This window comes from Cyprinus carpio, chromosome B9 (genome assembly GCF_018340385.1).
Source record: "Cyprinus carpio isolate SPL01 chromosome B9, ASM1834038v1, whole genome shotgun sequence".
In the NCBI taxonomy this organism is placed as follows: domain Eukaryota; kingdom Metazoa; phylum Chordata; class Actinopteri; order Cypriniformes; family Cyprinidae; genus Cyprinus; species Cyprinus carpio.
This window is the reverse complement of record NC_056605.1, coordinates 17,548,680-17,561,523: the sequence shown is the minus strand read 5'-3', so window position 1 is coordinate 17,561,523 and position 12,844 is coordinate 17,548,680. Positions and strand designations below refer to the sequence as shown.

At 35.9% G+C, this 12,844-nt stretch overlaps 2 protein-coding genes across 36 annotated transcripts in view; one reads left to right on the top strand and one right to left on the bottom strand.

The window, feature by feature from the left end:
- LOC109111021 (ubiquitin-conjugating enzyme E2 E1-like) overlaps positions 1 to 12,844 on the bottom strand; it is a 164,009-nt gene that overhangs the window by 111,809 nt on the left and 39,356 nt on the right. The gene's annotated exons all lie outside the window — the stretch shown is intronic.
- The window catches only part of LOC109066615 (leucine-rich repeat flightless-interacting protein 2-like), a 40,535-nt gene that overhangs the window by 10,095 nt on the left and 17,596 nt on the right, over positions 1 to 12,844 (top strand). For 20 of the 34 annotated variants that reach the window (XM_042731238.1, XM_042731239.1, XM_042731240.1 and 17 more), the window contains exons 2-8: positions 424 to 510; positions 5,532 to 5,549; positions 5,850 to 5,906; positions 6,947 to 6,991; positions 7,256 to 7,306; positions 7,660 to 7,692; positions 8,060 to 8,122. In XM_042731238.1, coding sequence (XP_042587172.1) covers positions 424 to 510; positions 5,532 to 5,549; positions 5,850 to 5,906; positions 6,947 to 6,991; positions 7,256 to 7,306; positions 7,660 to 7,692; positions 8,060 to 8,122 — 354 coding nt within the window. Of the gene's footprint in view, positions 1 to 423; positions 511 to 3,337; positions 4,099 to 5,531; positions 5,550 to 5,849; positions 5,907 to 6,946; positions 6,992 to 7,255; positions 7,307 to 7,659; positions 7,693 to 8,059; positions 8,123 to 12,844 lie in introns of those variants that run through there. The other 14 variants (XM_042731236.1, XM_042731234.1, XM_042731237.1 and 11 more) reach the window with 9 other exon arrangements.

The following is a 12,844-nucleotide window of genomic DNA, read 5'->3' as shown; positions in this document are numbered from 1 at the left end:
AGTGTGTTCTCTCTCTCCTCTCTCTCTCTCTCTCTCTCTCTCTCCCCCCTCATGCCTTACAGGGAGTCACTTCCTTAAAAGGACTTTCAAATTGTGATGAACTAAAGTCACAAATACACACATACATACTCGTGTAAACAAACACATTCATAGCATGTGCAGTCTACAGTTACAGTACATAAAACTTTATGACAGGGAGGAGATACATAAACATGTTCATGTAATCATGTAATATTGGAAATGTATATATCGTGTGAACTTCCTGTTGAATTTACATTACAAGAAATTTAATAAGAAGTAGTTTTTTGTGTGCTGATTTAACTTCCTCTATTTTTTGCATTTACTACAGTGCTCATGGTCTCTTGGTTATGGTTTAATGACTTTACATCTCTCTTTTTCTGTTTCCCCATCCGCCCCCTGCAGGCTGAAGCCCGTTTGGCAGCTAAGAGGGCAGCCCGTGCAGAAGCTCGTGAGATCAGAATGAAAGAACTGGAGAGACAACAGAAAGAGGTGAAGAAATACAATCACTGAAGGCTGAAACTTGAGCTGGAATTTAGGCCTTAGCATTGCTTAATGTAATGTTGGTCTTGATTTTGTATCAACTTTTACATATTGCTTTTCAAGTCTCATATAATATTCTGTAAGCTATAATATACATCTTTATAGAAATTGCATTTATTTATTTATTCTTTATATGTTTATTTATTAATTAGGGGGCTCAGAAAAAACCTTCTAGCATGACAGTGTTGTTCCAGTACATAGATGTTTTGACATGCCCACCAGTAACATGACTTATCCTGTAAGATTGAGATTTGAGGTGGTTTCACTTCTGGAAAAGTCCCATCCCCATGCGCTTACCTGCTTAACTCCATTCTGTGTGTATAGTGGATAAGTCCCCTTTCACTGCTGTCATAATCACAACACCTGCTAACAAAAGTCATGTTAAGAAACTGAAAGCATCTTACAAAGTAAACAACCTGCATTGCACAATGTGTTGAAACACAGGAGGAGAACCTTCCAATACAGTTCAAGAGTGTGTTGAGCTGTAAGCCTTTAAAATAGCATTGGTGTTTTTGAAAACATTGTCACTGATAATATTTATCCAGTCTTGGCCTTTGTTCACTCAAAATATTTTCAAGGTATTTTCCTATTGAACTGCCAGCGGAAAAGGCCGCCTTTTATTCTCAAAACTGAATCTTTCTTATGGTCTTGTTGACTTGCTCCTGCACAGCACTGTCAGCCGATTATGTTCAATTTGTTTAATCTTCATCATGATTGTGGGCTCTGCGCTTTGAAGGACATGTTTTGGCTGGGTAAAGGGGATCAGGGTCAGTTAATCACCCCCTGGGTCAAGACCTTTCTAAGAGCCCATTTGAACACAAGCATTTGCTCAGCTAATGCTCAGAAATATTACAGGTTACATGAGCACTTTGGGGTCTTTACAAAGAAAAACAAACTTAAAAGAATTCAATGTTAAATACAGCTTAAAGAGGTAACCCAAAAATAACATTCTGTCTTTTACTCATCCTCATGTCTAAATCTGTATGACTTTGTAATTTTCAGAACACAGAAGATATTTTGAAGAAAAAAAAAATTAAACTGACAATAAAATGGAAGTCATTGCGGTGACCCAATGTTTTTAAGACCCTATTAACTTTGTTCGTGGACAAAAGAAAAACAAAACCCTGGGACATTTTTCAAATGATCATCTTTCGTGTTCCACTGAAGAAATAAAGAAAAAAGGTTTATCTATGAAAATAGTATTAACAAATGCCCCACTTTGTAAGTGTACAATAACATGCAATTGATTTTGATTAGGTTGTCTGAGGAATTTGTTCAAATAGCTCAAATAACACTCTGCCTGGACTTTATGCTCATTTTGTTATAGTACCCTGCAGCTTTACTGTAGGTTTTGTCCTTTTACCCCTAATTCTGGCCCAAGATTACAGGTCATTCTCAACTCCCTGTTATAGTTACTGTAAGTCTTTACAAACAGACTTTATAGATGTTGATGAGTTATTCATTTATTTTGTCAGGCTTTTGGTACTATAACAGTTTGTTGCCTAAACGTTCCCCATAGTAAAGAGAGCTGGATTTAAAGGGGTCATATGATGTGATTTAAAATTTTCTTTTCCCTTTGGAGTGTTGCAAGCTCTTGGTGCATAAAGAAGATCTGTAAAGTTGCAAAGACTAAAGTCTCAAACCCAAAGAGATATTCTTTATAAAAGTTAAGAGTCAACCACACCCCCCTAAAACACCTCGTTTCAACATGTCCCCACATCTTCGTCACTATGTGGGAAGATTTGCATAACGCCGCCCAAAAGTTCACACAAAGAAAGGTGGCCTAACTTTTATTCTCATTGTTGCTTTCATTGTGAAAGCAAAAATACTTTGTTTGGCCTTCAAAAAGAGGACACAACTAGAAATCAGTGGTAAAGTTGTATTTACAACACTGTTCCAGAACAGTTTAACCCAAATATTCAGATGTGTGCAGCACATTTTATGGAGGACTGTCTCCTGATCCTGGAAGAGTAGACTACAATGTACTGTTCTGACTCACAGTCTGTAAGTACGTTTACATATGTAAAGGATTTGCCACTGATGATTCAAACGCAAATTTTGAGCAGTGTAGAGCAGCGGTTCTCAATTCCAGTCCTTGCGCCCCTGCTCTACACATTTTGTATGTCTCCCTTATGGCTTCAGACGTATGTTCTATTCGAACATAAGTGCCCTGCGAAGTGGGCATCACAGGATATACTGCTATGATTCCATTCAAAGTGCATCGAAGTGTGCGAGACTTGAATTTAAATTGTATTTATTTACAGAGGTATATGATGTCACACTTGTCCGTGTGTAAACGTTGCGCAGCGCAAATCCATGAATGAATGTTCCGAAGTGAGGTAACTTCAACAGATTTCCCCTGCTCAGGGAGTAGGGACGCGTAAAAACACAGTTTAAGTCATTATAATCTGTAATTATGTCCCCACTGGATGCAACAAATGGCTCATTTATAATGGGTTTTATTGTTTTTGTCTAGTAGCGCCGGTGTTCTGACCGGGACACTCGTCACAGTATGTTAAGGGGTGTAACATTTCCGTCACATGCTTGAGGCATTCAGCCAATCACAATGCACACCTCGCTTTTCAGACCGATGAGCTGATTGTAAATATCGATGCGTTTCAGAAAAGCTGGGCATAAAGGAGAAACATTAATGTACAGTATGTGGAAAATGTGTTTTTTGAACCTTAAACCGCATAAACACATTTTATTACACTAAATAATGTTATTTTTAGCAACATCATATGACCCCTTTAAAGAAATGGCAACATTTGGTTCCAACTCATGAATATGCATATGGTTAATTCTGGACAATTAGTGTTAATGCACTGTGACTGCTGATGCTGATTTGCTGCAGCTGACTGCACACAGTAAATAGGACATGAATGGCATGGGTTCAGTTGCATGAATTTAAACAAGTTGTAGATTCCTTAAGATATTTAATTACATTTGATTAAGTGCATATGAATGAAGTTGCTCAGGGTCCTTCGAAGGTAAATGGACAATCAGAAACCCACACTGTGATACCTGAGATCAGACGCAACAAACTTATGTAATGAAGATAAACACAGCCTTTAAGCATACCTGGGTTACGCTTGAGAGATAAGATAGCATTCAGAGTTAAGCCCGGTCTGATCAGGAGGTGTGTGTGAATGTTAAGGGGTGTGTTATGTGGCTTTAAATCTCCAGCCAAGTCTTTAAAAGTAGATTATGAGCTTTCAGCTGTTCCTGCAGTGGGTTAACAGATTCAGTTTCCACTCAGTTCTCACTATCTGATTGTGATCATTATGCTGATCGCAAAAACAATGACTCAAGATTGAAGATGCTGTGTCATAAAATAGATCTGAAAGAATTTAATCCAAAAAAGGTTTGAATTTTATGGCAGACTGCATCATTGGGATCATAGAAGGTCTCTGTCTCCCTCAGTCGTGAGGTAGATGGGGACTCTTTAAGACTATCAGGACGGCCTGCAAGCGATTAGTGCGTAGAGGGGCTAGGGAAGTGATCAATGGGAGACCCCAGACCCCTCTGCTGAGGAAGGTGAGATTAAAATTACTAGATGAGCATGGAAAGATATAAAATTACTGAATTAAATGTGTTGATAATTAAGTAACAGATTTGATTGATGCATTTGATTTTCTGTACTAGTTTAACTAGCATCGGGTGATCTGATCAAGTGTATTTTATTCTGGTTTATTTGTTGACTATGACCTATCAACTTAATGAAGAGTTCTGAAACTGTTTTGTGCTACTCAAAAGGTTGAGTGTAGGTTCTATAAAGGGTGTTTATTGAGTTTGTGCCAAATGCAGTTTGCATGCCATGGTTATTTGTGCCTTTTGAAAAACATGGTAACTTTTCTTCTAAAACCATAAGAATTTCTTAGTTTTTTGGCTAATTCTGTGAGAGTTCAGAAACAAAAGAGCATTGATGTTGTGGTAAAGTCTCTTAATTTGATACATAAAGTGTTAAAGGTAATTCAAAGGAAGACGTTTTGTTACAGGACTGGATGAATAAACACTCATCAAAACTGGAGCAAATACACATGGGGAAACCAGTTAGGTTAGATTCTGTGGATTTTCAGTAAGTAAGAGTGAAAGTGTTCACTATTGCACTGTACAGTTTATACTATATAATAATTAAATTCAAATCCTTGATTAAATTATCAAAATAAACAACCAGCTGTTAAAGAGATGTCCTTTTCTAGCTAGAAAACTGCTTTTGTATAGGTTTTATCTATCAACAGTGTTTAGTTATCTCATTAGCAGAAGGTTAGTACATTTAGTAGTTGGATATCTTAAGAATCTTCAGCTTATCTGTTGATGTTGATCTTATTGTTACTTGTGAAAAAGTAATGGACAAGAACACATACAAAAGTGTATTAGTGTAAACATAACACTGCTATAGCCTACTAGTCCAGTGCTGTTCATTGGTTTGATCATTAGTGGACTAAATGAAACCTTAAACATCAGTAGAAAGAATCCACTTACCCCATATACCAGATCACACGACCCTCTGTGACTCTTGAGTATGTTCTCAGATATCTGAACAGTTGCATGACATAATTCAAATGCTTTTTTAACTCGCAGTGAGTTTTTTTAATTTATTTTTTTTAATTCCTGACTGACAGTTCAGTGTTGGCATTGAATTTTGCTGCTTGTTGATCCACTTGACCTTTATGTGTTCTTTGAGTCAAGTGTGTGAATTGCCGTTGTTTTCTCTAGCTGTAAGTTTACATGTAAGGCCAGGTAACAGGACACTGAGCTGACAGATTGCTAAAACTTCTTTCAAATTGCTAAAACAGCTTTCCCTTTTCATTCCATTATCTTTGAGCACACTGTACACACTCTTCCACTCGGTTAGCACTCTTTCATGTCAAATAATCAATGCACTCTCTTTTTCCCTTTCCTTTCCCCATCTGGTGGCTTTCTTTGCTTTGCTCATCTGATCCTGTTGCTGGCCTCCTGTGATGTAGATTTATCAGGTGCAGAAGGTAGGACATCTGATGCTGTAGTTGTACTCTACACAGTCAGGAAAAAGGTACAATGGCTGTCACTGGGGTGATGCCATTTCAAATGGTACATCTTTGTACTTTATTTACCACTTCAAGTTGCATATTTGTGCCTTAAAGGGTACATATTAGTATATTTTGAAAGGGTACCACGCCAGTGACAACTTATGTACCATTTTTTTTTTAAATATTGTACTTTAATTCCTTTCCTTCTGTTGCTTTCTTGTTACATGAACTTCCCTTATTTTTCTCTCTTTGTTTCGTCTGCATTTCTCTTTTTAGAAATACTATGGACTGGATAACTTGGACAGCAAATGGGGGGACATTGAGCAGTGGATGGTACATTCACTGTTTTAAGATTTTCTAAGCCTGTAGTTTCAGCAGCATGTGACTTTTACATGATAGGGTTTGCAATACAGGATGTGTTCATGTTCTATTTGTTAATAATTAGCATGTTTGATGTTGGATATCAGGATTGAACATCTCAACACTAGGTTAATACCTCTACATGATTTGCATTTTCACAACTTTTCAACAAATAAAATAAAACTTTCTTCATATATGTTTACTGGCATTGTAGATATTTTATGTACACTAACATTCAAAAGTTTGGTGCCAATAAGATTTTTTAAATGATTTTGAAAGAGGTCTTATGCTTACCAAGGCTGCATTTATTTGATTAAAATACAGTCAAAACTGTAATATTGTGGAATATTAGAATTGGTAAGTCTTATTATTATTTTAAAATGTAGCTTTGTGATAACTAAGCTATTTAAATACAGCAGCCAGTTTTCAGTGTTAGATTATCTTTTCAGAAGCATTCCAATATGCTGATTTAGTGCACAAGTAAAATTTCTTCTTTTTATTATTATCAATGTTGAAAACTATATTTTTGTATATTTGTATATTTTTGAAAATCTTTCAAAAGAACAGTATAGATTTAATAAAATAAATCTTTTTTAACATTATAAATGTCTTTATGGTCACTTTTGACAAATTTAAAGCATTCCTTCCTGAATACAAGTACAAATAAAATCTTACTGACCCCAACAACATAAATGTGAATGTATTACATCTTTTTACCTTTTTTTTTTTTGTCTTGAGTTTTTGGTTTATCTGTTTTTTACGTGATTGCTCTTGCATCAGTTATTACTGATCTGCATGCTGTCTTTGCATAAACTGCTCAGCCTTTCTGAGTCTTGTGTGCCTCTTTTGCCATCTTGCTTATTCTCTTCTCTTCTCTTCTCTTCTCTTCTCTTCTCTTCTCTTCTCTTCTCTTCTCTTCTCTTCTCTTCTCTTCTCTTCTCTTCTCTTCTCTTCTCTTCTCTTCTCTTCTCTTCTCTTCTCTTCTCTTCTCTTCTCTTCTCTTCTCTTCTCAGGAGGACAGTGAGCGATATACACGTGTCTCACGGAGACATGCTTCGGTTTGTACATTTGTCTTTCCTCTGTCTGTCTTCCTAAACCACTTCCACAAACACTTCTCATGCAAAACATTTCACAACAAGTTTGTCCTCCAGAAAAACAAATACACTTGGAATTTATTCCAAATGCAATTATTTAAAGTCAGACTTATTTTGGGGCTCTCTGTACATACTGATTTGCTGTTTATGTACACGGTGATGAGTTTTATGTCTTTAAACTCTTGCTAACTGTGGACTCCGTCTAATTTGACCTTTTTTTTGTCCATCGTGTCAGATGATGAAGAACAGATGTCAGTGGGGGGCAGGAGCAACACACGGGTCAGTATCAGTGTAACTGTATAGTTCCTCATATAAACCAGGGGTGTCAAACTCAATTCCTGGAGGGCCACAGCCCTGCAGAGTTCAGCTCCGACCCTTATTAAACACACCTGATCCAAGTTCTTCAAGCTCAACTGCATGGTTTATGTGTTGGAGCAGGGTTGCAACTAAACTCTGCAGGGCTGCGGCCCTCCAGGAACGGAGTTGGACACCTCTGGTATAAACCTTCTGTGCTGTCGGTCAGAGTGTTTGTTGTAGGTGTATATGAGTGTGTGCACGCTATGTGTTTTCTAAGGTTATAAAACAGTCCAAAATGTTCTTCATGCTGATGGTGGTTTTGTTTGTCTGGGCAGTTGGATTTGGATGCGGCGGGTGCTTACGGCGTGGTAAGAATCTCAGGGTGGGAAATGTTTCTTCGGGCACGGATGTTATGTCATTACTTTCAGGTTCCTGTGAAAGTAAAATGAGCACATAATTGAGTTCACAAGACATTTTTGTTTTTGCACTGTGGTGTGTTTCAGCTAAGTATAGCTAATACTTGATGCTACATTTATGATGTTTTGAAGTGTTTCATCAACATTACAAGTGAAGGGGATGTGGTTTGTCTTCTGGATTTTATCAAATATAACCATATGAGACCATAACATTTTTGTTATGTGTCTGAATCTTCACCTGCATGTTCACATCCATGAAGTAGTGAGCAGTTAATTCTGCAGTTTTAATCCTACTTCCATTTCCCACCATCCTGTCCAGCTTCCCCAGGCCTCCTCCTATCATAAGAAGTCCAAGAAAAAGAAGAAACATTCTTCCAAAACCGTACGTTCGCAGCACTTATGCACATAACACGTACAGTAGGTAGACATCCAAAACGTCACTTCTACCGCCGCTCGTACCGCCGCCGCGGCGTCTGCAAAGTGCATTTGCAGCTTTTGACCGCTGAGTGGCGCTTTAATCACAAGTTTTCAAACAAGCGCATCAAAGCACATTTTCGCAAATAGACGTCAGTTTTGCCTCTCTGATGTGTTACATTTGACGGCTGCAGTAAGGGAAAATGAAAGAAAAACACTATAGTTAAAAATATTTAATATTCACAGATGACAGTTTGGTAATTATGAAGTTATGTGCATTTCTTAGAACGAATTCAAGCAGGATAAATGTCAAGCCTGTGCCTTAGCCAATTCTTAAAATATCTCTAAGCTACACAGTATTACACCATATTTTAGATTTGACACATTTAATAGGTGTGCAGTATTATTTATATAAAATGAATTATGTGTTATATTATTCAAAATAAATTGTGGTTTACTTTGCATCAAAGCATTAAAAGTGGTAGCCTATTTTTAGTGAGCTAGGCTACATGGATTTATATGCAAAATGTCAATATTCTCATATATTAGGCCTATATTTTAATTTATATTTTAAAATTCCTTTAATAAAACAACATGCATTTTTGTTATTCGTTAACTGTCCTTTATTTTGACAGAAAGAAACTTGGGAAAATATATTTGTCTGTAAGAAATTGTTGCTTGTTTTATAAATTATTTTCTTTTAGTAAACGTGAGGCACTGTATAATTTCGTTCCCATTATTTAGGCCTGATTAAAACAAGAAACGAATAAATTAAACCTGCACGATTTAGCTAAATCATTGAAATTCTAAAGAATGGACGGATTAATAAAACGTCCTCATGATTAAACTCAAGTTCAATCAGTATAATCACCAAACTGCAAATGATGTAAAAAAAAAAAGAGCTTCATTAATAGACAACTTCAGTGATTTTAAAGGGAGCCGCCGTTACTTGCTTACATAGAATTTAAGTAAAAAAAAAAAAATTGCAGCCGCATTTAAATGCAGGTGTGTAAAATGTCTGCGTGCAAGATTTGCGCGGCGCGAGTGATGCTGAGTGCATGCGCAGCATTTATTCTTATTTGTTTTATCTTCACTACAAATCTTGTTTGGTTTTATTTTGGATAATTGCATGTAAAAAATAATTTACGTTGTAATGCATATGCAAAATGTGAATAACTATTCATATTTAAGTGTTTGTGCGAAAATTATTAATGCACATGCAGGACAGGGAGGCGCCCTCTAGATCACTTGAATTTTTTCCTGATAATGAATTAACTTAAAATTGTGGTGTCTCACATACATGAGAAATATATCTACAGAAAGCTTGAAATGTCTTTTAAACAAATCAATTCAGAACGAAAGCATTGTGTAATCTGTGAAGGTTGTATGTCTCTTTAAAGGCGCGTTCATGTGGAGAGAGGCAGCACTGTGAATTTCATCTTGCAGCCGACAAGAAAACATTTGTTTATTAATAAATAATTAAAATGTCTCCTTTTTTTACAATTATTGGGCTACTTCTGCCTGTGCTTTGGGGCAAACTTAATGCATGTGCTTGAGCGCGAAATATATTAAGGCTCATTATGGATTATATATGTAAATGTAATATAATCCTGCGATTAGTTGAATAATGACAAATGAACGACTAGTAACTAGAAAAATCTTACATGGGAGGCAGACCTATTAAATAGCCTCTAGACATCTCTGTTAAAGTTTTTAAAGCATTTTATACGCGTTTGCATAAATTCTTCTTTCAGAACGGTCTGTAATGGAGAGATGCCTTAACACTGATTTTTCCCTCTGAAACACAAAAACGAAAATTGAAATAAAATTGATATTTTTTTTTTTGAGAATGGCCAACCCTTCTCTGCAGATATTGTTGCTTCTGTTTTGTGCATTGTAAATAGGCTAAAAAATAAAAAAAAAAAAAAAAAAAAAAATTTATTAATTAATAATAATAAATAATTCTCCAAAAAGTTTTTTTTTGTCATGTCTGTAACGCATGTGTATTCCCAAATCTAAAAAAGCCTATAAAACATCATAGACGGATCATACTGATGTCTGGACTGGTCTGGATGTCGTTTGCGAATTTATTTATTTATTTTATTGAGTTAAGGCAACTTCCTCTGAAGTTATAATAACTAATAAACTATATTGCTATACATTAGTCAACATTTGAAGTGGATCAAAACCTTTCTTCAAAGTTGCCCTTAAACCAAAATGACGAGTCCTATCTAAACCTGTTCTGCAAGTTTGATACCGTCATAAGACACTGTCCATATGAAAGACCAAGAGATTCACACCTTTATCTCGACCCCCACAAGCTATACATAACTACCCCAACCCCCTCCAGCTGGACTGAATTCGGTCTGTTTTTTGGCTGTGAGGAACGGTGTGTTCTCATGTTACTGTGTTGAAACATGCCTGCACTCACAGCACCCTTACTCTTTTTATTCATTATTTTCCCGCAGCCCATATTATTGTTTTCACAAGACCATAATAATAACAAATTATCAATTGATAATTAATCATTATTTTACGAAAACCATTGTTATTTGTGAACGTAGCGTTTGCGGAAGGCTTTAAGACCAAGCGGAGTCCTCCATCAGCTGCTCCCGCTTCACAGCGCGTGACTCGCGCTAACTGCGCCCAGCTTCAAAGTCCGCAAATTTTGATTTAACTAAATCAGTTTGAGCGAATACAACTTACTGATCATGAGCCCAACATTTAGCAAGACAGAAAAACATTCAGTCTACCTGAAGGAAGATGTATTTCATTGTAAGTTAATGCTGTTAATTAAATAGAGAGTTAAAGAGAGAGAGAGAGAGAGAGAGAGAGAAATAAAAAAAAAAAAAACCGTGTTGGCTATTCCTAAACTTGGAGCTCATTATTGAAGTACAAATCCAAACACCAGAAGCAAACTCTCAGTGTTCTTTCATTGAAAAGTATGCATTTTGTTTATTCACAGGCTATATGGTTGAAATAATATTTTAGTTCAAAACTTTAAGTGCCATTGTTTAAAAAAAATGCTTTATTGGCTAACGCAGCGGTTCTCAACCCGCGGCCCGTCACAAATTCAAATGCGGCCCACCATGCTGAACACAATTAAAAAAAAAATAACTTTCAGTTTTACAATTCATTTCAGTTTATACATTCATTTAAAAATGTACTAAAAAAAATATAAGCTATAGCCTAATGTTTATATGTCAAATTCTTTTGTTTTTCATATATTATTTTCAGACATGAGCAGACCTACGTTCCGCATTTTATGAACACATACAAGCGCGCACTTTGGCAGAATTCAATTCAAATAGTCATCAACAGCCATTAGTTCGGTAAAAATTGAACATCAGAATTGACAAATTTGTTTTTAAGGGAGTAAAAAGAAGTGTGAAAATGCCAGCAAATGAACACATACAAACAAGAATAGTCGCAGTATCAGAAGTGAATGAGAGTGCTGGATTTTCGGTTTCCCCCGCAACTCACTTGAAGAAGTTCAGGCAAATAGAAACACCCATACTACGCAGCAATCATCCTTAATTGCAGAAATGTGGCAAAACATCTCTGGAGAGAACCTCATATTATTAAATTCGAAAGTGCTTTCCATATTTGGATCAACATAGGCTACATTTGTGAACGCACATTTTCTGCAGTCTCGCGCGTCAAGTCATGCTCCCGTGCGCGTCTTACAGACTGCAACTTACAATCGCAACTTCATTGTGCTGTTACTCCTTTCGAGCCGAATTTCACAAAATTGGTCAGCTCCCGACAGCATCAGGTGTTTTATTTTTTGGGGAGTAGAATTATTTATTTCAATGAATGTAATCGATTAAATATCATAATATTTAGGCTATAATATTATAAATCAGGTTGGTTTGTATTGATAACGTAATATGTAAATGCGTGCGGCCGCGAGACTTGCACTTGCACCATAGTGCGGCCCGTTGGAAAAAAAAGGTTGAGAACCACTGGGCTAACGTTTCATAGCCCTTCAGTTGTTATGCTTTAAAATCCCATAACATTTGTAATTTCACAGTATTTTCACCTCCTAAATCACTAACCTTTAAAGTCACAATTCTATAATGGTCAAATTTACTCAGGCCGATGGCACTTTTAATTACGTTATGTTTTTTTTTTTTTTTTTTTAGAATAATTGTAGCTTACATAAATAGGTGAAGCAAAACAAATATGAATAATATTTGGATCGCCCCCTATTTTTTCCCTTATTTTCTTAAAGAACAAACACTTATTTTCTACAAGAATAAACATGATAACATATTATTAATTCATAGAAATAATTTAAGCAATTAAAACCTGATAACATATTATTAATTCATAGAAATAATTTAAGCATTTAAAACCTTTTTTTAAAAACTTGAACTTCAATACTATTAAACTGACTTTAAAATCTCAAGGAGTTTATAATTTAAAAAGGGTAAAATGTCACAGTGCATGTTAAATAGCCTAAATTAACTTGTGTTAACAATATAATTAGAACTAACAATATAATTCGATTTTTTTTTTTTAAATGAACAATTGCTGTATAAAATGGGACAGCAACCTTTATATCAAACATTTTTAAATCGTCCGCTGAGCAACGCGCGAGGCAGGTTGAGCGTGAATGTGCTGCACAAAGTCATTTTCAGATGCAATGAAAATTAAAAAAAAAAAAAAAAAACCCTGGATAGCCTAG